General features: G+C 42.5%; 1 protein-coding gene across 3 annotated transcripts in view; it reads right to left on the bottom strand.

Annotated features, from left to right (window-relative positions):
* Positions 1–24,793, bottom strand: part of mapk8ip1b (mitogen-activated protein kinase 8 interacting protein 1b) — a 57,807-nt gene that overhangs the window by 13,548 nt on the left and 19,466 nt on the right. For 2 of the 3 annotated variants that reach the window (XM_086107663.1, XM_086107664.1), the window contains exons 7-12: positions 23,561–23,733; positions 23,157–23,260; positions 22,959–23,075; positions 22,571–22,641; positions 22,165–22,263; positions 19,258–21,297 (exon numbers count right to left, since the gene is read on the bottom strand). In XM_086107663.1, the coding sequence (XP_085963789.1) occupies positions 21,225–21,297; positions 22,165–22,263; positions 22,571–22,641; positions 22,959–23,075; positions 23,157–23,260; positions 23,561–23,733 (637 nt within the window). In that variant the 3' untranslated portion in view covers positions 19,258–21,224. Of the gene's footprint in view, positions 1–14,963; positions 15,124–19,257; positions 21,298–22,164; positions 22,264–22,570; positions 22,642–22,958; positions 23,076–23,156; positions 23,261–23,560; positions 23,734–24,793 lie in introns of those variants that run through there. The other variant, XR_015100517.1, reaches the window with a different exon arrangement.

Below are 24,793 nucleotides of genomic sequence, written 5' to 3'. Positions count from 1 at the left end.
AGTTGAGTGGAAAGTGGACCCAAGTATAGGGAACTCAACGGGTTCTTCTTCTTCTTCAAAAAAAAAAAAAGTTTCTTTGTAAAACATGGCAAATATGTCTGTTGTGCTTAGACTGCTCGATACTGCAGCATGAGTAATATATATACAGTATATATATATCTATATATATAGATAGATATAGATATAGATATCGTGATCATAGATAAAGGGCAGAGGAAAGCCGTTGTAGTGGATGTAGCGGTCCCAAGAGATGGAAACATCAGAAAGAAGGAACATGAGAAACTCGAGAAATACCAAGGGCTCAGAGAGGAGCTGGAGAGAGCCTGGAAGGTAAAGGTGACAGTCGTGCCTGTGGTGGTCGGAGCACTCGGGGCAGTGACCCCCAAACTAGATGAGTGGTTGCAACAGATCCCGGGAACAACATCGGACATCTCAGTCCAGAAATGTGCAGTGCTGGGAACAGCAAGGATACTGCGCAGAACCCTCAAGCTTCCTGGCCTCTGGTAGAGGACCCGAGCTGAATGAGGGACGGACACCATCCGAGGGGGGGTGAGACGAGGATTTTTTTTTTTTTTACACATACATGTATATATAATTTTTTGTTTTTTTCCAGATCTGGAATGATATGCACCATAAACACAGTACCTCAATAATTCTAACATTTCGAGTGAGCGTGTATTTGTTGTTACACTTCATGGCACTTGATGCCGACGCGCGTTGCCCTTGTTGTCAAAGTCACAATTATAAAGGATTTGTAGTCGGAATCTGGGAGGCAAGAAAACGAATTCATGAAAGAAGTGTCTTGAAAGAACTCATCCAAGTTTTTTTGCACGTTGATGCCTGCACTGTTTCACACCGAGATGTTATTCGGATAACATGAACTGTTCCTCTCGGCAATCAGTCATTTTGTTGACAAGCTCATCTTTTCTGTGAGTCAGCCATCCGCCGTGCGTTGTTGGCTTGATGTAACTGCAATGACGGCACTCAAACGGAATGACAGACCTGGGCTTTGTGTGAAATATGGTTATTGAGCTTTTGTTGAGGAAAATTCCATGTTGTTTCCACAACAACTGGGACTCTAATTGGCTGCCAGAATTCACTTGAGCTTTTACAAAAGCATTTAAACCATCCAGTTTGTACCTCTCAAGTAATCACTATTGTGATGTGATGGCAAATGGATTTATGACTCTTCAGACAAACCGTGGAAATTATAATTGTAGGAAACACTTGATGCACGGCAGGGCGCAACATGCTGTTTGGCTTTGTCTTGAAACCAGACGCTGTTTGTGGTGGTGGTGGTTGGTGGGGGGCTGGCTTAGTTATTATTCAAACTACCGTAAAAAAACAAACAAACAAAAATAGTTCTAAGACCCGAGTTTCTGACGCGTACAGAAACTCTGAGGATTGAACAATGCCCAAAATTTACACCAGAGAGGCTTCAATGACATTTTTTCAGCACAATGATATTAAATATTCAAGGTAGAGAAATCTGCCCGTTTTGTGTTTGACTCAATCAAACAAGAAAAAGCCTCCATTATTCATGGCAGTGACATTTACTTTAAAAGAAGCTACTTGGTGGTGAGAGGGTAATTTTAGCTTCTGCTGGCAGAGAAATGGAGGGAGGAATTTGGGGACAGATTGCTGATGGAAATAATGACGTGTTATCAAATCGTGGATGACCACAAGGAAAATGAGTGCCTCCAAGCACCAACACAATATAAAATGAAATTGACTGATTTATGTTGAATTAATCATGACATGTCATGTAGCTATCGGGGACAGTATGCTACATTTACATTGATTGAATTGATTCTGAGGTGGCACGCTGGTCGAATAGTTAGCACGCCCACCTCATGTTGCAGAGGTTGAATTTTTTTGTTGTGGTGAGTGAAGCTGAATCTTATAAATGATTTTTATTAAAGCCGCAGAATGTATCATTTGTCGCCCCCTAGGGTGGTATTTCGCATTACAACAACCGAGCTGTTGCTTTGATGGACCATATTGCTGGATAAGCTAGCTAGCTAGCTCGCTCGCTCGATCGTTCAATCGATCGATAGATAGATCGTACATCGATAGATAAATGATAACCTAGTCTTTTATTCAGGTTTTTACCGCAACACAAGTGAAACATCTTCACTCTTTTCATGAGACGGCTTGACACAAAAGCAGACAGCTGCAGTGTCAGTTATGTGTGGCAAGTGGTGCCATGAGCGTGGTAATCAACTAATGAAGTAAACATGGGTTTGAAAACAGCAAAAGGGTGTGGTGGAACCAGATGGTGGAGCTTCGCTTGAGAAAAACAAACTCAAATCTCTCAGTTAGCATGAAACATCATGATAGGCGGCTTTATTGGAAATCTCTCTTATGGGAAATTAATACTGATGCACTTTACATTGGCTGCAACTCAGTGCGCCAATACCCAACCACTGCCGGTCCCAAACCCTGCTAAAATTTGGTTGGGTTGCATCTCCAAGACCAAAAAGAACGTGCCACACAAATCATGCAAGTGACTGCTGGTCACTCCTGATGGGACAAGACCTTTTTAATCTCAGTCTGCGAATTCTGTTGATACTGGTAATCACCATAACCATATCATATCTAATACTCTTTAATACAATACAGACTGGCTCCTTATCTCAAGTCCAGTCCCTTTCTCTCTCTCTCTCTCTCTCTCTCTTTTTCTCTCCGTCTGCAGGGTTCTGCTGGTCCCTAAATGTACGAGGAGCAATCTCCTTGACCCTAACATCCAATATACAGTACATAGTGAATACAACATCTCTAGTGTTCTGTTCTCACAGTCGCACTCGGTGCCGGGCGGCGCATTTGGGACTTCATTGGGGAATTAAGTCACAGTACCTGATCCATTTCTTAATATCACCACTATCACAGCGCAAAAATACATTTCTACTGTTATGTCTGGCATGACAGAGAACCAGAGGGAGAATGCCGTTATTATGAAAGAAAGAAATTCATTAAACCTTTATCTTTCATGATATCAATTCCCGACAAGTCCAAATAGCTCCATTACTATAGTAATTCAAAATCATTTTTTTAATCTGGTAACTAGATATGTTAGATGATAAGGTCGATATGTTGCATTTCATTCAAAATCGCCGATCGTGTGTGTGTGCCCATATTTCAGGTTGTGCATGACGGTTGAAGTGAGATGCGCGGCCTCTCAATGCAGACAATTACCATCCCTTTGGGAGAAGACATGTTGATTTTGTCAGCCGTGCTTTCGAGGAGTGGAAGCGGATGGTGGGGAAGAAAAACAAATATGATACAACAAAGGAGGGGAATGAGGGGAGAGAAAATAATACAAAGGTTTGACTCAAGGACAACAGGACATAATCTAATATTGAGGGTGGGAAGCCAAACAATGTTTGAATCGTGCCTCCCTCTGCAGTCAAATATTTAATCCTCAGGTCGTTCTGTTTTTCAGTAAACAGTGAACACCGCAGCAGGATTTCTGCAAGCCTCTCTTAGACACTAAATCCGAAAAGGTTGAATCTCCGACGTAACTTTTGGAATTAGATTTTTGGATAACACTCCCATCTAAATAATTTTTGGAGAGCGTAATAATAACAGCAGGTAGATTTATGCCCTGCCCGAAAGGGATTTAGAATACTGCGTATGAGTGATAATCCTAAATCTGATACTTTGCCGTATGCAGAGTTTTTAACCCTGACTTGATTTCTTAATAGGAATATCCATCCATCCATTTTCCGAACCGCTTGATCCTCACTAGGGTCGCGGGGGGTGCTGGAGCCTATCCCAGCCGTCTTCGGGCAGTAGGCGGGGGACACCCTGAATCAGTTGCCAGCCAATCGCAGGGCACACAGAGACGACCAACCATTCACGCCCACACTCACACCTAGGGACAATTTAGAGCGTCCAATCAGCCTGCCATGCATGTTTTTGGAATGTGGGAGGAAACCGGAGCACCCGGAGAAAACCCACGCAGGCCCGGGGAGAACATGCAAACTCCACACAGGGAGGCCGGAGCTGGAATTGAACCCGGTACCTCTGCACTGTGAAGCCGACGTGCTAACCACTGGGCTACCGGGCCGCCCTTAATAGGAATATACTTCCTAAAAAGCATCAAACGTGTGCGTGTGAGACACTGCTGCATCACCTCCTCTGCGACCAAAAATTGGCCGCCTGCTGTTCTGACAGCAGCCTGTTGGTGCTCTCAAGGTGTATGAAATTGTGCATTCCCCAGAGAAGAAGAGCCTTATGCTCCTTGCACAGACTGAAAAAAAATAGTGCGATGAATTTCCTTCATTTTATTTTCCTCAAGCGGTTGCACGAAATGCGGATCCATCTGGATACGTTTTGTTTTAAGTACAAAGCTACTTTTAAAAAAATGTATCTAAATCAAGATGGTTGCGTTGTGTGCAGCCACTTGATGAAATAAAGTGGAGTTAATTCAGCACGCCATTTTGTTCTGTGTCGTCCACATGGTGTGTGAAGTATTTAGTGGATGAAACAGAGGAACATGGGGGGAAAAAGTCTCCACTGACCACTTTGATAGTGGCGAGAAACTGAAATGGTAAATCTCGCGTTCACAGCATCCATGGGCTCACTTGCGCTGCCTGCTGCGCTTGACGGTTGAATGTAAACAAACAACTGCCATTTTCTCATCGTCACGTGTTGGTCCGTGGGCGAGTATCCTTACACTCCCCATAATGTTGAATCTAAAGAACAGCTCAAATAGCGCTCATCATTGGCGGAACGTGTGCAAAGATTGACTTTCAAAAAGTAGTGTCATGCAATGATGTGACATGATGAGATTCTAACTCTCTCCCAAATACACGTTTTACGTTGTTTTCATTTAAATATATCCTGCCGTCAAGCAGCAACAAGAAAATCTACTAAGCTCAAGACAGTTTTTGACATGAACCACAGCCCTCCCCCCCCCACCCCCCCAACCAAGCATCTTAATTAGTGCCTTTAAGTGCATGCAAATCTTGATGCACAGCACCATATGCCGGACTGAATATTCATTGAGTCACTGAGCAGGCTGTCCCCGCTATGGACCAAACTGCGCATCTCTCTTGCCCTCATTATTCCGACATGCTGACAGAGAGCAACACAGCAAAGAACAAGGAGGAAAGAGCAAAGTCAGACTCCAAAGTTCACTGCAAACTTCATGACACCAGTAAACAGGAGTGGAGGACAAAATCTGTACTTTTCTCATGTTCTTTTGCTTCTGTGAGAAGCATGTTGCTGAGTGTGAAGGATCGTTCGCTTTTGACTCTTGGACAAGAAGAACTACTTCTAAGATACTGTTCATTAGAGCGGTGTGCTTTCAATAGTACATATGGAACCTATGAACCCCGTCCATATAAATCACCGTAATGTGTTTCTGTCAGGACGGTCAAACTACACCCATTTCCCCTCCAAGACTATAACATGTCCCAAACATTCAGCACTTCATAATTTAGCGTGCGGCTTTGTGTCTTTATAATAGGGGGGAGAATTACGAGTCCCTCCTTCTTCTGTTACGCCATTTCAACAAAAGAGGGCATCGCGTAGAGCAGGAATTTTAATTGGTGCACAGGAGGTAAACACCACTATTTTGTGGAGGGTTGCCACTTCCTCCCGCACCGCTGTGACTATTTGTTTTAAGGGCCGGTATGGCAGTAGAGTATTAACACAACCCACGTGTCATGTGCAGTTGTACTATACAAGTTGGGCTCTACGAAACGCACACGTGAGTGTACACCAACTCTGTACAGTGTGACGAACGTGACTTGAAGGCGGGAGGGGGGGGGGGGGGGCTCCAAGTGTGGGCAAGGTCAGCAGAGCTCTGTCACCCCCCCCCCCCCCCCCACGCACCTATTTGTGTGTGTGTGCGTGTGTGTTTGTGGATCAAGCATGAGGCACATGGGATGAGGGTACTGGCATGTATGCAAAGGCAAGAACAAGCCGTGATGTGTCTTTGTGTTTGTTACCGTGGTAACGTAGTCACAGCACAAGCAGCACAGTGAGTATTGCATGAGCGGTTCAGTACCGTGTTAAAACATGCCAATGTCCTGTTATACTCATAGGTTGGATTGTACTTTTTTTTTTAAATTTCTGAACATGTTTACCTGCTCCGCCTCGGCACTACAGTGTTACCTTTGCGGGTGAACCTAAAATTCAAATCTTGCTGTTTTCGAAGCAGGAGCTGAGGACAGGAAACGATCAGTAACTCACCGGTGCAAGGGCTTCAAACTGCACGTTCTCATTGGGAAGTGGCTTAGTGAGCTTACTTAGGGTGTCAAGTGTGTGTCACTCGTGGCTCGGGTTGCAACGGAAATATCGAGACCGGAAGGGTCACATTTTTTTTTGTAAATATACTTGTTGATCCGTGGATCAACCACCTGTTGTGAATTTTGCTGTTCAACTCCTTCGTTCGAGCAAAAATAATAAATAAAATCTAATAAATAGCGCTAAAGAATTTAGTGCATTTTAGTTTCACCTGAAAGCTGAAAATGACGCGTTGTTTATGTTATGATCGGTGTCTTTTTTTTTCTTTTCGATTTAGATGTGGTTTTGTTTCATGTTCCGTCGTGTTTTCTTGTGGTTCATGTCTTGTGCTGTTCCTTTGGTCTTTTGTTTCCGCCTGTGGCTTGTCAGCCTGCTCTCTTGTGTCTTCCTACCACCTCACCGACGGCGTTTTCATCTTGTTAACAGGAATTTTATATCATTCTAACTAACATTGCATACCGATATCGTGTCAAATGTTGCCCGCTCGGCATCCATTGCAGCCTGGAAGGGGGATTCTCCCATCTGCGGCCCCTTCTCAAGGTTTCTCATTTTTCCCCAGATGTTTTTTTTTTAGTTTCTCCTTGCCCTCCTTGGGGTTAAGGTCAGGGGACGTTGTGAATACTTGTCAACTGTGGGCATGTGAAGCCCTTTGAGACCATTTCTTATTTTGTTCTGCGCCTCCTATTATTTGTTGCCGTTCCTGTTGCTTGCTACGTCGCCATTGTCTTAGTGAGTTTTGTGGCCCTACAGGAATAAGTCAGAATGAGCAGTGAGAGGGAATGAGGATTGGTCTTCCTCAGAGAAAGTCAATCTTGAGTGACCCTGAGCAAAAAAAACAAAACCAAAAAAAAAACTCAAAGCTCAGTCAAGTTGTAACCACGGGCAACAGACAGATAGATTCCTGGATTTTTTTTTCTGTGGTCAAAAATGTGAAACCCAGTCATGGGTGATGGATACTTGCGGTAAGGCAAAATATTAGGTGTGATGCGTCCATTTTAGCGTCTGGCCAAGCAGCTGACTGCACAAAAAGGTCACATCCTGTACATAACTGTGGTCCGTACACGAATTGGAACAAATAGCTATCGATGTAGCGAAGAAGTCAAAATGAACAGCTTTGTAATGTTGTTGTTTTTTCTTGTTCCATGCTGGAATGATGAGGGGAGGAAAATTCCTTGCAAGAAAACAAGAAAAAGAACCCTTTCATGCACCAATAATGATCACCTGTAATCCGATAATATGAGAAGGCGTAGTAACCGCTATCCCTGAAAGGGTTAAAATATGCCACTTAGATGATGTAAAAACTAAGGTCGCATCACCAGAAACAACACAGCATATTTGTGCATGAACATAAATCCACAGATGCTTGTATAAATGTATAGTGATCGTATAATCCTCAAATTGAATGAATACTTTGCTCACTCAAGTCAATGCAAGCCATATGTGTAACTTCGAACCGCCGCGGTTTTTGTTTTCTTAACTTCTACTGTTGCGCGGCGTTCGCAATTCCAAGCATCCTTGAATAATTATGTTTATTGACTGAATGCATCTCATATGTGATCTTCCCCCTAAAAAGACCGCGGCTATGTACATTTACTTTCACAATCGTTTTTTTCCCGTCATGAAACAAACACATTCTTGAGCCCACAGTGAGAGGGGAACCGTGACGATTGATGTAAACAGGAGGTAAAGCATGAAATCTCTCTTCTCATAGGAGGTATTCCAAAAATCTGACATTGGGACCTATTTTATAGAGTTGATTGCTATTTCGGTTCCTGGATGTTATTCTCTTGTGAAAGTTAGTTCAAGAATTAAGCGGGGAAAAAAAAGGAAATACCACGCGAGACGAGTGTAATTTCCAACAGACGTTACAACCCTCCTACACGGGACAGGCTTCGTAGCCATCAGGGTGCCTCCACATCACATTCTCCAGGTGCGCCATAATAATGGGATAGTAATAGAACAGAAGGGAGAGGGTTTTAGAGCGGCAAGCCAAAGAAGTCATTGATAGCTGAAATTGTTTCGTGCATTTGTATGATCGTATGAGTGTGTATGCATGAGTCTTTGTTTCTTCGAGTGCCCCTATACAGTTTGTTTGTTTGTTTGTTTGTTTATTGAACATAAAACATATATACAGTAATAATTTGACAGAAAATAAGGTAGATAAAAAAAGTAAAAAGAAAGAAATCAATCTTCATTCAACACAGTTGTTATGTTCAAGGGAGTAGGAAGAAGTAAAAAACGTATCTAGTCCAGTTCTGTCGTCTCTGATCACAACGCAACAAATCACAACATGGTGTTCTCAGATTATCAGTCACAAAACTAATTCTTCACTCAATTCACACTATGGGCCATGTTTGAATAAAATTAAATAGCCCCAGGCGGCATGGTGGTCGACCGGTTAGCACGCCTGCCTCACAGTGCAGAGGTGCAGGGTTCGATTCCGGCTCCGGCCTTCCTGTGTGGGGTTTGCATATATCTGCCCGTGACTACGTGGGTTTTCTCTGGGTACTCCGGTTTTGATTTCCTCCCACATTCCAAAAACATGCATGGCAGGTTAATGGAACACTCTAAATTGTCCCGAGGTGTGAGTGCGAATGGTTGTTCGTCTATGTGTGTCCTGCGATTGGCTGGCAACCAGTTCAGGGTGAACCACGCCTACAGATGGGATCGGCTCCAGCATGCACCGCGACCCTGCTGAAGATAAGCGGATTAGAAAATGGATGGATGGATAAATAACCCCAAATTGCTGATCGAGCTCCATGTGGACCAGGAAAGAGTCATTATGTGCGTGCTCATTTACTGTATGTTGCTTCCTCTTTAACTGTTCTTACATAGCGTATTTCGCAATTATGAGAATAGTCTACCAGTATTTGAACAAGACCAAGTAAAAGTATCTAGTTTGAGCTCACTTTACCGGCAAGCTGTGACCAGACACTCTCCAGTTGAGCTGTCAGCATTGACTAGTCTATGAACTTCCAGTGCGTCCACCTCTATCGTTACAAATGTCATTTGTTGGCCAATCTTCAGCATGAAGGCTTGGAGCAGTCGACCATGGAGCATTTCATTCCTGTAACGGCTCTTCACAACAATATCCTGTTCATCACTGCTATGTGGAGCCCCGAGCTGTCAACACATCACCCAGCAAGAATGAATAAATAAGTAATGGTCGGGTATGGGGGGGGGGTTGTTCTACCTTGACAAAGCCTTGGGGCATCTGCGCAAACTCAAACTGCCCCGGCCTTCCCCTAATCAGCTGCTGTCCATCAACCCAGCCTCAGCTCTGCTGCTGACTCGACTCATCCGCAGAATCGGTGGCTTTGCCCGCCTCCACCGACGCTTCTGCCCGTACCGAGCTGCACATGTCAGTGTACACAAATTGCTGTTAGTCGGGTTTGCTCCGGGGCATCACTTAATTGGCACAAACTTCCTTGGCAGCTCCATACCTTTCGCTTCTGACAGCAAACGAGAGGGGAGGCGCACGCAATGCGGAGGCAGACCGTGTGGATGTCACCTTGACAGACTTGAGGTGTCATGTTTCTCATTCATGCACTGAATTAACTAATATGGAGTCAGTGGCATTTTTATTTTGAAATAATTGGGTGGTGTACCACCAATTCAGGTCATCCAGGAAGACGATATCCTATCTTAGGCTGGATATAAACTGTGAGTCCTTTAGTATTACCGTATTTTCTGCACTAAAAGGCGCACCTAATAGCCTTCCATTTTATTAAAAGCTCACAGCGCGCCTCAAAGTCCGATGCGCCTTGTGTTTGGTCATTTCGGTAATAATTCGACCCCAAAATGGCTCCTTGCTCGAGACATGCTGACAACGCAGAGTTCAAACTTTAGGCGATCGGTTACCAGCAACCTTTGTTGTACTTTGTCGGTATTGTGTTTTCTGTCATAATTTAAAAAAAAAAAATCTTTTCCCGTGTCTATGTTTGTGGGGTCCATTTTGTTCCGGAGCAATCCAGAACTTGACAAGTTTAAATTTGACACCAACTGGAAGTAGAGTGCTTTTTAGGACATTTAAAATCCAATCGTAAACGTCCTGTGCCGTGTGTGTATATGTGTGTGCGGGTGTATTTGTGCGTACTCCGCTCTTAGCCATAATTCATTCATGCAAGACCAACTTCACACAATGTTTTGACCATGAGCAAAAGACCTTCTCGGTCTTTCTCTCTCACTGTCATTACCCGTCTGTTGAGTCAATCATTTCCCATGCTCTTGATAAGAAACAATAAACTGACCCCCTTCCCCTCACCCTGAGGTAATTCCTTTGGGGGGTACGGCGGGGGCCTCTGAAAGACACAGAGCAAGTGTTCGCAAGACATTGTGCGAGGCTCTGATTAATTAAGTGTGCGATATTGTGTTTGTGTGCGTATGTGGAATGGCCTGCATGTGCGTTCGCTAGCCTGCGTGTGTGTGTGAGTGTGATTGCGCGTGTAAATTTCATCACTAGTGCCAGTGTGTGTGATCTGTTTCCAATTAGCCCTCTTGTGTTCGTGTTGCCGAGAGCCATGACTAATGTCTTCTTGGGCCGCGATGGGTGGGGGGATAAAGCCCCAGCTGACGGCCCTGAAAGGGCTTCCATCTGCTGCAACATCACAATGAAGATCTGGACGGCCGCAGACAGATGAGTGCGACGCGGACTAAAGGCGACATGCATTATGGGAAGGACCGCAATGTGGGAATAAGCTATTAGGGACAAATAGCGCTTGGAGGGGAAGAGGGTGGGGGCACCATCACTGATATATGATGGATGGTACCAGAGGCACGTAATGACTAGCATCATTAAGGCGCACAGATATACATAAAGTGGTACGACATCATTTTTTCATCCATCCATCCATTTTCCGATCCGCTTTATTCTCACAACGGTCATGGGGGGTGCTGGAGCCTATCCCAGCTGTCTTCGGGCAGTAGACGGGGGACACCCTGAACTGGTTGCCAGCCAATCACAGGGCACACAGAGACGAACAACCATCGGCGCTCACACTCACACGTAGGGACAATTTTGGATGTTCAATCAGCCTGCCATGCATGTTTTTGGAATGTGGGAGGAAACCGGAGTACCCGGAGAAAACCCAGGCAGCCACGGGGAGAACATGCAAACTCCACACAGGGAGGCCGGAGTTGGAATTTGAACCCGGTACCTCTGCACTGTGAGGTCGACACGCTAACCACTTGCTCACCGGGCACCCGACATCATTTCATCCAATTATTATTTTGTCTTCTGGAAGAAGTCATGTACTTGCTTCAGTGATCATTCTGAAGCCTATTCCAAGCCCAACTGGCATGTATGAAAAGTGCTGTATGAAAAAAGTTTGATTGATTGCCCCCTGTATAATACCAGAGACGCATTTGACAAAAAGTCCACAAAAATGCGCGTACACGTGTGTGTGTGTTTGTACGTTGTGAACGACCTCTATTATGAACGACCTCTATTTGGAGGCTCTCAGAAGCCCAGCTGACTCTATAAATCACAGGTGTCAAACTCAAGGCCCGGCCAGATCTGACCCGCCACATCATTTTATGTGGCCCGCGAAAGCAAATCAAACATGTCCACTTCCATGATGCTTGCTAAAATCTCGACCAAAATTTAAAATTCTCATATTGAATACATTAGTGACATATCGTAGGCATTTTCTTGTGATCAAACCCCTCATTACAGAAACCTAAACAATAGTTGAATAAATCGTTATTATATGGTTTGAGTCATAACAGCCCCCCCAAGGGAAACGGTAACTAAAATGTGGCCCGCGACAAAAATGAGTTTGACACCATTGCTATCAATAGTCTGCAGCACTTTACCGAAGATTGGGTGCCATTAATGTGACGCACACTTGCACACACATCTCCGTTTACTGAGAATTTATTTGGAAAAATCAATCATGCATCATAATTGCATGGTAACATAATTGCTGTGTAATTATATGAGCCGAATTACAACTCAACCATGATTATAGGAGTATAAACAGGAAAAATCATAAATGACATAAAATTGTCCAACTTTTTCTTTTTTTTTTTTGCAATGCAATTGCAAAATGACAGACTCATCACGATGGAAAGATGCATGAACCTGGCGAGCCACAAGAAACTCTCTTCATTGTTCTTAGAAACGGATGGCTATGCCATGAAACTGGATCACAAAGCAGACTCAAAGACCAAATGTACGAAAAAGAAAAAAAATAACGTATCTACGAAGGAGCAATGTAATAAATGCAAGAAATGTACAACCAAGACACGACAAGAAATGGACGGCGCCTTGTGAAGCAAAAAAGCAAAAGCAAAAATCCAAATCAAAGACTACACAAAAAAAAAAAAACAACTCGAATTTACTGACTGTTAGCAGGAGACACGGGAAAGAGAAAACAGCAAGCATGCCACACAAGAAACCACGAGCAGCAACAACAGAGACGACCTAGTCAAACAATAGAGAGCAAATGGAGGTAAGCAACGGAATGTTGCCCCAATCAAGGCTACCGATTTGCGGTCAGCAACAAGTGCGTCGTCAGGCCGCCGCCCACCAAGCGCCGAAACTAAAGACAGTGACATGACAATCGCGTGTGCTGGTCCAATACTGCTGAAAGAAAATATCCCAGGTCTGACAGCGCACCTCAAAGGAATGACGACAAATGCTGCACTTTGGTCCAGTATATCAACTTCCTCCGAGGCCCAACTTGACATTCGCCGTGTGATCCATTTTTACAGCAGCGCATAATACAAAAGATTAATGGGACATCGAGCGCAGCATGTGGCAATGACAGATGAAAATGGACAAATGAGGCCAAAAGAAAGAGAAAAGATCAAAAGAAGAAGAGGGCTTGATGGAGAAGGCCTGAGGGGGTACGCGATCAAACACCTCCTTTATGTACACACGTGCACGTTGCATGTCACTCATATGTCAGAGGACAGGCCAAAACCCTGCTGGAGATTAATTACCACACGCTATTCAGTTGGAGAATTTGGGGATTTTTTCTTTTGGTCCTAGTTGGTAGACACACACTTCTACCTATGTTGTCCCCACATACAATCAATAAATACAAAATATACTTGCTCAATAAAGGTATTCATTCAAGACAATTTCCTTACCAAGCCGTCTTCAAATATGAAGTGTACTCACAATGCCCGCAATTAAGGATTTATACAGTATGTCCTAGCATAATTTTCTGCATTAAATGAGCCACTTACACAGCGCTTTATCTTGATCATATATCGGAGTGTAGCCTACTCTGCGCGTTGGTGCTTTTTAATTTAATATATCTTACTTTAACCTCCAGTGTCCTGCACCATACTCTGGGGCCAAATGTTGGGTTTTTTTCTCTCTTTGGTCCTATTTAAAATCCATCTACCTAGCTACTAGCCTTATGCTAACTAAGCTAGTTGTTTCTCTTTGCTAGCATGGCGTTAGCAGGTCAACAGCATTACCAGGCCGAATATTCCCATCGCTAGGACGCTTTGAGCTGGCCAACGGTGAGGCCATGAGCCGTCCAAATCTTCCCATAACTACTTCCAGGCATCCGCTCGAATGAGCCGCGTGTGTAGCTTTCACAAATGTGCACTTCCCACGGAGTTATGGCAGACATAATGAGACAGGTCCCAAACGTTCGCCTCTGACGACAATATGCTATGACAGATTCTGACAAGAATAGGAAAATTCTGATTTGGCGGATAATTCACTATTCAACTCGAGTCGCCCCTGACTCGGACGCAGTTCTTGTATTATCCGGTCTATACTGCTTAGCTTGGCCATGACTGAATCTTAGCCCATGATTCCAAAGGGTGGAGAATACCGTCAACTACTTTCCTGACGCCGTACCTTTCATGGTGTGTCTTCCGTTTAGCTTTTGCTGCAATTTTGACTATGCTAGATTTGACATGAAACTTTTAAGTCAAGTTGATCCTAAATCTGCTTTGGGACGTACTTTGTCAGTATATTATATGTGGAGCCTCAAAACTCGATGCAGGTTTGCAGTTTTTCAGTTCCAGTTGAAAAAGCACTGTTGGTATGCTGCAAAGAGTCACCAACCGGCCTTTTTTTTTTTTTTTTGCTATGGTCCCCTTCGGTCGCGTCTCTTGATGCCTTGCTCAGAAAGAGTACTCACTAGTCAAAGAAAATGTCAGGAAACTCCGATTAAAATCAACCGGGGAAAACAGTTGGTGAGTAGTGACTGTTTGAACATGAAGTTGAATGTTGAAAGATGAATTATTAACAGAGTCACATCCCCTGAAGATGTGACGACCACCATAGTATCGTTATTTTTCCCCAAACTAATTACCACGCAAATAAATGTTTTATATCACTTCCAGAATTATTGAAATGTATTTTCAATAATTCATCGCGGCGGTATTTTTACATCAACTAAAACCTGGCATTTGAACAGAGCTGCGTGTACTTTAAAAAAAAACTGCTGCGTTTGTGTTACACAACCAATCATTGGACTGACATCAGAACTGGTTGACTTGTTAATTGACTCAAGCTTGGTCATTCATTTTCAATAAAACACCTCATTAAATTCCCTTCGCGGTATCTCAAGGGGAACAAAGATGGTCTTTAGCCTCACCCTTTTGTTGCCATTACGCTCAAGTTTTTCCATTGACGTGTCCTCAAATGAGTGGTTTTGTCACATCGTTTGTCCCATTTGACCACAGGTCACATCATCCTAAAGCAAGGATATGTCGCCGATCTGCCTTCTTCCTCTTACCTCACATTTGCACAACGCAGAGTCATTAACAGGCACCATTCAAACTGCCAGCTTGTCACTCTACACAATCTCCTCTTCGATAGATCTTCCCTTGTCTTAAACTCCTCTCTTCCTCCACATTGCTCTCCGTCCAACCAGTCAAATAATGGGATAATGCTACCTGTGGGGAGATCAAACTGTTAATTTTGAGTACGATGTTCCAATTTCACACCTTATGCAAGGGTATGAAATGGAGGTGGTGATGGTGGTGATTGATTTGATTTTGTGTGAATGGTTCTGTGAAAGCGACTGTCAAAAAAAGATCAGCGTGAGATTCAAATAATCAGTGGTTGATAAGTGAGGAAGTGAACGGCTTGTGCTCATGCTAACCTGTCAGATTGCATACAGTGGACAATAAAGTGTTTCAGCCGCCATGTTTTACATATTTTGGCTCTAAATTTTCGCCAGCCGCGACGAGCTTCATCCCCGGAGGAGATACGGAGAGGAACGAGAGCGATAAAGTGGAGCAAGAGAGAGAACAGAAGACGTCAGCACATTCAGTTTTAAGGGAGTGGGAGTGTAATGTCAGAGTTTCGGAGGGAAAACAGCAAACCAGTGACACCAACGATGGATACTTTTCTGGCCGTCTATGGCATTTCTTCGCATATTTTAGGATCCTTGAGAGAATAGGAGCACTGTGAGATGCATGTAAAAAGTGAGAAATTCAGTTCAATACATGAAAAAGTAGCGGCAAATCGTTTTAGTTTCATATTTGGTGCGTTCATGTCACTGCAGGTAATTAAAAGCACTTTTAAAAAGCACACGGGTGCTTTTTCTGATGTTGATTAAAGACTGCCGCCCCCTTGTGGTTTTAAGGCAGAACAACGTTTTATTGAGCAGTTACACTACACAGGGTGGGTAAAAAATAAGTCTCTCGATTTTATATTGTTAAAAAACACGTCCAGGGTTTTTTTTACTGACATAAAAAGTTAAAGGAAAAGACATATTTTAGTGGTATGTTTGATTTAAAATTCGATATGGTCTGCAACTCCTTCCACAAGTTTCTTGAGTCACCCACAAATCGGACATATTGTAACGTCCCTTTTTGGACAATACAGTTCTTTCAAAGTGTCATTTGGTGTGATCGACTTAAAACAGGTCATAAAAAAAATGCACATTATGATGTCATAAATATTCTAAAGCAGGGAATGCTCCCGCCGTTGTTTCTGACAGACACCTAGGCCATTATTTTCATTAAATTGGTGATATTCTGGCCTTTCCTTTCTCCGGCAGGTACGGCTCGTAGTTGGTGCGATGTTGAAAGGGTGAGCCAATGCACCAGAAGGAGTCGGACGATGAATAATGCATCATTGTTCTCAGACAGACATGTTCAGTATGAATCGGGGTCAAATGAAAGACACAGGCGGTGCCGTGGTGCTTTGTGGTGGGTGGCAACGAGGTTTGAATTGGATCGAGTAGTATATCGACAGTGAGCAAATTCATGGTTCAGTTCTGATTTGTCCTTTTCACTTTGTGCGAAGCATCTGCGCGGGATATCACAGAAAACCTCTTTGTCTCGTGAAGTATTTTACTACCATTTTATAGGAATTCATTTCTTAATTTTTACCACATGACTTTTAACCACGGCTCCTTTGATAACAGTATGTCATGAAATGCTGCGGACGGCAAATGACTCACCACATACGACTTACATGGTTCCAATTACAGTAGAAGAGTTATCCACATAGAAAAAACTTAATAAGGAAATAACTTTTAAGTATGTACAGGCATTTTGGAAAATTCAAGGTTATGATAGCCTGAGTCTGGAATCTCTAGTTACAAAGGTGACTTCACTTGGGTAGCCAAAGGGGATGTTTTGAAATAAAACATCATCGCATATTAAATATGTCATGAACTGCGCCAACCCATCAACATTCGCATGTGTCTTCGATTAATCTTAAGAAATATCCCTCATATGATGAGTTCACATCAGAGCTTCAAGAACAAGATTACACTGAGTCAAAATTGATTGATTTATGAGTGATTTATTGAGTGATTTATAAAATCTGTACTATTGCAATGCCTGGGTCTTTTAACACTGCTTCAGAAAGGCAGGTGCAAAAGCATGCACAGGCAAAAATCGATAAAGAAATACATGTAGTAAATAATCATGAGTAATAAAATATTTTTTTGAAATAGAAATTGGCTTGACATATCTATACAGCAATGCCGGTTTGAATGATAGTGTCACAAGAAGGAGTCATGCCATCTCACCAGAGGTAGTTAGAGGAGCCAATAATTATACTCAGGTAAGAATCCTGTTACTTTGGAATAAAGGCCACAAGTAAAAGCAAAAAGTAGTCTTCAGGAATGAGGAGCTTCAAATTGAATTCGGCTCTTCACCATCAAATTGGAGCTGGTCAGAAATGAAACAAACATAACATGCCACCACTTCAGCTAATTTTGATGTTGAGGAATGCAAGTAATATCTTTTTTTTTTAACATTTTAAGCAAGAAATGTGCTGAATATATTGTTCTTATTCAATGAATAAATTCAAGTACGCGTATTATATGATTTTAGTGTTGAAAATATCATTTTAGCTGAAGGGCTTCCACATACGAGTGAATTAAGCATTGTATCAACATACCAGGACTTAAAACATATATTTTGCTCATTGTCTATGTTGATTGACTTCGAGCAACTTTGATAAAAGTTTGGGGGGTTTTCCGCATCACGGTTGAGCTTTGAAGTTACATCATTTGACATCACCACTATTGCTGACCTCGTTGACGTCTATGATGCATTGAGAGTTTGTAGTCGCGACTGCGCAAAGGCCAGATGTGCGCGAGTTGATGCGTTTGGAGCGCCCTACTCCATTTGAGCACGCTCTACAAGAATGTTACATCTCCTAATCCTCACACTTCTGCTCAGTAGAAGTATGTCAGCTTCTATATTGAAAAGGTAATTCCTGAACGTCACTGTGGAAATGTGAAGCCACTTTGTTATGTTTTTCGTTTGTGCCGTGTCGGATCATAACAAATTGAATGGAATCGAATGGAAAGAGCAGCATAAAATTCTGCCGTACTTATTTGTTGTTGTATTCTGGAAGTTGCATTGCACCTGCAGAACTCGGGGGTGGCGGGGGGATGTCCTAGACGGTGTACAGGTTGCTTCGTTGTTGCTGAATTGCGAGTCGGATTTTGTTTAGTCAAATCAACAGTATAACATTTACTTTTTTTTTTATTTCCCCCCACCCCCGCAAGAACTGACATCCGTATGGAAAAAATTGAGTTCCATTACTCCAGCAACCTTCATCCATATGTCAGATACACTGACGGTAAGCCAGTCTCATAAGCTGATCACTTCAATCAGGTCACTCGCAGCTTCTACCTTATCTTTTGGTACAACCCCTTAAAGTGATCCTTTGTATTTGCCATTTTCACCGTTCAGCAGAGATTTCAGACGCTATTTTATTTTATTTTTTGCAGATTACGGCGAGAAGCCTCTGCCTGACTCACAAGATGTAGAAAATGCCGATTACCTCAATCTGGAGAATGCATATTATTGAGAGAAACTCATTAATGAGTTTTTCCTTGCCTGGTTGGGGGTTTTAGGACAGGGGATGTCACTGATCTTTGTCAACCGGGGGCCTGTGAAACCCCTTGAGACTAAGTTTTGGTAAAAGACTGCACAAATAAACATGACACGCTCCTTGGATCGGAATTCCCCATTTGTAAATTATTCTTTGCATTTGTTACATGGAGCTTTGCTTGTAGGTCCATCTCAACATATTTTGCATGCTTCAAGTTGAGAAACGTGGTTGTCTGCACTCTGCTGCGCAATAAGATTATTCCATTCTTGATGATAGCTTAAGAAAGGGCATTAACGATAGAAAGGGGGTAGCCGTCTTGAAATAGAAGGCCGTAATGGCCATCCGATGGCCGGCATATATCGACAATAAATGGTAAAATAATTCTTTCCGCTACCTTGATCGGATATGTGTCAGTGTTCACTCCCACAACAGCGCAAGCCTTTAGATAAACCAGCTTGTGCTTGTCTGCGAAATAACCAACTCATGCTCTACTACTTGCCTGTGCATATTTATGCCGGTATCAGAAATAGAGCCCATATGCACAAACACACGACATAAAGTTGTGTGTCACTCTGAATCGTGTTTGTTGAGAGCTAAAAGAATTTATTTAGTAGCTTTCGGGCACCGTCTGTGCTGACCAGTGTGGCAATTTGTTGTGCAATGTGAAATGGAATCAATGTGACTGTTTGCTCATGAGGTAAGAATAACAGGACGCAAGATAATCATCTTAAATTTTTTTTAAATAAAGTCACACCTAAGAAAAAATAAAAAATAAAGAGATTTCACTCACTATGTTTTAAATTAGAACATTGTTTATCATTACAGATAATAAATTTCTATGACAGATCTGTACAACCTTTCGTGCGGTCCCAAAGCAGTGCTTGTTCCGTCTGGCTGTACAAAAGTCATGAAATGATAAAGCAGTCTTTCTTCTCAGGAACTACGGGGGCGGGGGCAGGGGGCTTAAGATGATGATGAGAATCTGGTAATTTAGAAACATTCTTGTGTTAAATATATATATATAACCTATAAAACAGGGGTGCCCAGCCTTTTTTGACCGAAGATCCGACTTTTCAAGCAACTGACCTCCCGCGGGTGCACACAGACACGCATGCCACGATGAGCAACAGCCATAACGCCCCGAACACGAACGGAACAGAAAAATAAAGTCAATATAAGAGCTTGTGAGTTTGTAAAAAAGGGATCAGTGGCTACCTTAGTCGAGACCTGACGCGGCGGCATGGGGCGCACTTTGGCAGCGTCTTCAGTGCAACAACGTCACGATCGTAGCTCACGTGTATCGTTTAAATACTTTTTTCTCCTGGCACTTCAGATTCCCGTTCTTTGCCAGTGCCATCAGTGAACTGCAGATGAAACAAATTTTGAATGAGAATAATTAAAAATACTTATATATACATATATATATATATATATATATATATATATATATATATATATATATACGGCAACAGCTCAAAAATCTATTTCCCCTTAGACCCCCACCCCGCAATCGACTCGGGACCAGTTCGCGGGCGACCGGTCGATCAACTGGTTGGGCGCCCCTGCCATGAAATGATCTCTTACAAATAAATGTTAGTGACAAAGGATGTAAGAAAGCTGAGTTTTGTCCCCACTGCAAAACAACTGTGCTGTGCTATTCATTCTTCTACTTGGCTTCTCTTCTGATTACCCTTCATTCAAAACCGTCTTTAGGGTAACAAAGACATACACTGACTGGGAAACAAGGCATGCATCGCAAAGGACCGTAGCTCCAATGGAACCTGCACATGTTGCAGTACATAGCTGACTGTACCAATGCAGCACGTGAGAGGCAGTGGGGGGGTCATCAAAAAATTACATCGTCACAATCTTCATTCAATCACACACGCACGCTAGCATCATCATTTAGCATGAGTTCAAATGTCATAAACATGATGGAGAAGGTCTCGATGAAAGATGAAAAAGAGGCACTAGTAGTGAAGTTCTCCGCTCTTGTGCACCGGCTGCACGGAGGACCTGCCGTATCTTAATTCACTTCACGGAGCCTTTGTCTTGATTCCGTCCAAAGTTCTCTGCCTGACATAGGAATACTTTGTGTTTTAGTAACACGCACTCGTCAAGCGCGATCTGTCCCGGATTCAGTAAGAAGCAGCCGCAAGTTCCATCAGTCGCACTTCAGGATGAATATCTTAGTTTTGAAACAAAAAGCCCAAAGTGGTCAGCCTGTGACAGCTAGTACGCGTTCAGTTATTTGCATACGATGCCCATTTCATCCCCGCAACGTTGACTCCTATTTAGATCGGGAGTTTCCTTCATCTCTCAGGGTGCCTTCCAGTTCACGGAAAGCCAACACATCCCTCGTGTTGGATCCTAGTCTATATTGCCTGCTCTTTCGGTGTGTCGGTGCCGATAAAGGCAGTTGAATTTCGTTTCCACCTTCTGAGGCGAAGGCTGCTGAGCCGACATGACACCCCAAAAGCCGCAGTCATATGTGCTCTTTACGGACACCACGTTATCACCGATGCCTGATTTACATAATTATTTTTTATGCCTCAAAAACAATCCTTTGGCTTCTTCCTTTCTCCTCTGATGTATTGTTATTTATTTTTCGATGTGTCCTACATGCAACACCATGTTATGATACAGTGTGTATGTACTGTACAGGGCTGTGATTGAAGGCAGGACGAGGCTACTCCAAGTAGATATCTTCTGTGGGGCATGAAAACTCCACAAATTCTTTGTAATACAATTGGAAGGCTTTCCTGTAAAACAGAAACATGCCAATGAAAATACAAACAACAAACAAACCTACTGGACAACATCAGTATATACTGATATGATTAACTTGAAGTGGCCATTTTATGGAAAACAGATGGGAAATGAAAATGTCGGCCAGGGTCTAGTTGCCAGACTACATGAAAACACATGAGGCTAAAACTGGTATAGGTTTACCAGCATTCGTATCTAATAACACTGGTGAAGAGCAAATATTAATTAGAGATGGCTTTATGTGTCCCGAAACGTGTTTTTGATGCTGATTATTAAAAATGTATTTTTTTTCCCCCTCGCACATCAGGTTTTTGATATATTTTCATTTTTGTTTTTACATTTGACCTATAAAAAACAATTTTGCCATGTATTGTAATTTATAGACGTTTCAGAAAAAAAATCCCATCAGTTCTGACAATTTTTACAATAGCTAGGAATATATTATGTATAGCCTGCTTAACTTTGTAGGCTCCGTGTTATGCTAGCAAGCATTTTAATGAGTGTTGCGACACAATTAAACAACTAACTATGAATACATTTAGCCTGCTTATAAAAAAATATATCTTCATTTCGACAATAAAAATGGAATTTCTTTAGATACACGCTAACAACTTTGTAGGCTAAGTGTTATGCTAGCAAGCATTTTTAGTGCGTGTTGCAACACAATTAAACTATTAACTCATTATTACAATTTTTACAAAAAATAGCTAAGAATACCATAAGCCTGCTTATGACAAAAATCTCCATTTAGATAATAAAAATTGAATTTCTTGAGATACATGGTAACAACTTTGTCAGCTAAGTCTTATGCTAGCAAGCATTTTTAGTGCGTGTTGCGACACAATTAACTACTCACTCACCCGACTGACTCGGCAACAGCCTGAGTAGAATCTTCAGACACAAACACGTGGCAGGCGAATCTCTGCTCTGCTGGGTGCTTGGTTATGAAACCAAAATATCTGCAGGGAGGCAACAAAGAGAACATTCATCACTCCGAGTCGCCATTCATTAGATCGGAGATTTCATGGTTGGGATGTCATCTTAATTTGTGAATAAACAACATCGTTAAACCATCAAAAAAAAAGCAGGCAGGGATTGTGCTGTTGGAAAATAAAGAATAAAATAACTCGCCGCGATACGTTTGACATTCGAAAAATCTCAGGCCAGCACAATAAAAGTTGGTTAAAACGCAAGTCTAAAGAAAAAAAAGATCAGCAGGATAGAAAGAAGAAATTGGAGAGTTTGCTCTTAGTATGGTTGACTTACTTGCAGTTTTTGGGGTGATAACCACAGAAGGAGACGTTTTTTAACTGGAAAAAGTGACTGCACTCGTTACTCTGACAGAGATAAGTGGAAAAAGGAGGAATAGTTGCGGGACAGGCAGAATAATGTTTCAATGTACGTATTTGTAGAGAGAGAAGAACAAAGTTGGACATTTAAAATGCTAAAACCTGATTTCTTAGTCCCCCCAAAATTAACAGTACAAAATGATTTTTTTTGCTATTGACGTTGTAGAATAAAATTGGACCGAAACAAAATGGTTGCAATTACTGCCTGTAGTGTCCATACATGGCCACATGGAGGCGACACATCACCAATGTCCAATTTTGTTTGTTTGTTTAGCGTACATAAAAAGCACAAAGATCGGCCATACTCGATCGCAGGCGTAATAATCCTCATGAACGGCAAGTTTGATTCCCTTCACACTGATTTCCAGGACACAGGATGAGGGCGGGTTGTGCTTGACTGTCATTCTTCTGTTGGTGGCAATCTGGGAGGAATTCAGCATTCGTTAAGACATAAGTGATAAAAGACCACACCGGTGCCCCTTTCGAGAAAAGAAAACAGGCACCTTCTGCATAGCTGCGCAAAGAACATCGTTTCCTTTGTGGTAGGGCACTTGGACTGAGCCCAGGAACTTTAGCCGGTATCGGTCTAGCCACTCATGATTCTTTGCTGAAGAGACATAAAAGATGTGTGCAGTGTTCATACATTCGCATTCATTTTTGCCGTACCGTACAATTGTGAAACACATTTTACTTTGTTCATCGTTGCAGATTGCTTGCAGCAACACGAACAACAGGTCTCAAAATATTTCATTCATTTTAACAGGATTTCTTTGTATTATTTTAGATTTAAAGCCTTGCAGTTTTTATTAAACAAATATTTACTGCAATCATGACTTGTCTACTTTACGACTTTGGTGGAAAGCGAGGATCCCCCTTCCCCCATTTGAGTGCTTGAGGTGCGAATTACCTTTGAAGCTGTCAGCCTCCTTGGTCACCTCGATAGCATAGTAAGCAGGGAAAATCCCCCGGGCGCCCGTTCTCATGTTGTAGCCTTCATACCAGTAATCCTCCCCTTGCACCTCCACCAGCAATGGATCATCCACTTCGAGCTCTAACTCGTCATCGTGCCTCGGGACAAACCTGCAGAAAAAAAATCAAAAATAAATATTAAAAATGTCATAATTCATAATCAGTGATATGAATATACAAATGCTGAGCTGCGAACATTGGCGTGGTGGGTGGGCGGGGGACACTGTTGGACACTAAACATGCTTAGAATTCCACCAGCACCAAGGGGAGAACTTTTTCTTTCTTTCATAAACTAATCAGCGCGTGGGCCACATTTCCACATTTGGCCCGTGGGCTGCCAGTTGTCCATCCCTGGTCTGAGTTCATGTCAAGTATGCCGAACCGGTGAACTCGTTTATACCAATAAGTGGTGATTTTTTTCGCCCCCTTTGTTTTAATGCAAAGCGATAAGATAAGAAAACCTTTGTTTGTCTCACAGTGGAGAAATTGCCAATTTACAGCAGCAAAATTATGAAAGGGTGAAAGTAGAAGACAAAAAGTATATAAATAAATATAAAGATAACATTTAAAGTACCGGTATAAATATAAGCATATTACAAATGTATGAGTGGGGGTGAGTCCAGGTTTTCAGGACCGTCTATTCAATAGCCTGACAGCAGTCGGGTATACAATACAAGTCAAACTAAATCTTTATCTTCAACGAACTATCCCAGACTCATGAACCAAAACAAAGTAGACCCCGTCCGTATATTTGATGGCATTGCATGAACAACGGGATGAGAACAAACCAAACTCTTGTTGGTATTGAAGCAGCGGACTAGTAAGTTTAGCAAGGATTTATTTCCTGTAAGCAGAACTGGTGCGGTGGCTGCTTCACCCACCCCGTGCAACCACAACGTCTACACAGAGTGTTGCAGGAGGTGATCGATCAACAAATCACTTATATGCACATAATATGCGGTCACTGTCAGTTGGAACCAAATCGAGAAAAAAAGAAGGAGCTTCTTTCATTCGATTAGTGATTGTAGTTGTTTCATTCTTGAATATAGTCTTTCACTGGCATCCGTTTTTCTAAGCCAACGGCTATCGTTGAGTCAAACCACCTGAAAACAAACACGCGCTCCTTAACATGAGACGATGGCTGAAAATTAGCATTTGTGCTAAATCCAGT

Source organism: Hippocampus guttulatus, chromosome 3 (assembly GCF_054856545.1).
Source record: "Hippocampus guttulatus isolate MCC_2025c chromosome 3, RoL_Hgut_1.0, whole genome shotgun sequence".
Taxonomy (NCBI): domain Eukaryota; kingdom Metazoa; phylum Chordata; class Actinopteri; order Syngnathiformes; family Syngnathidae; genus Hippocampus; species Hippocampus guttulatus.
Note: the sequence above shows the minus strand (reverse complement) of the source record. Positions and strands in the feature narration are given on the sequence as shown.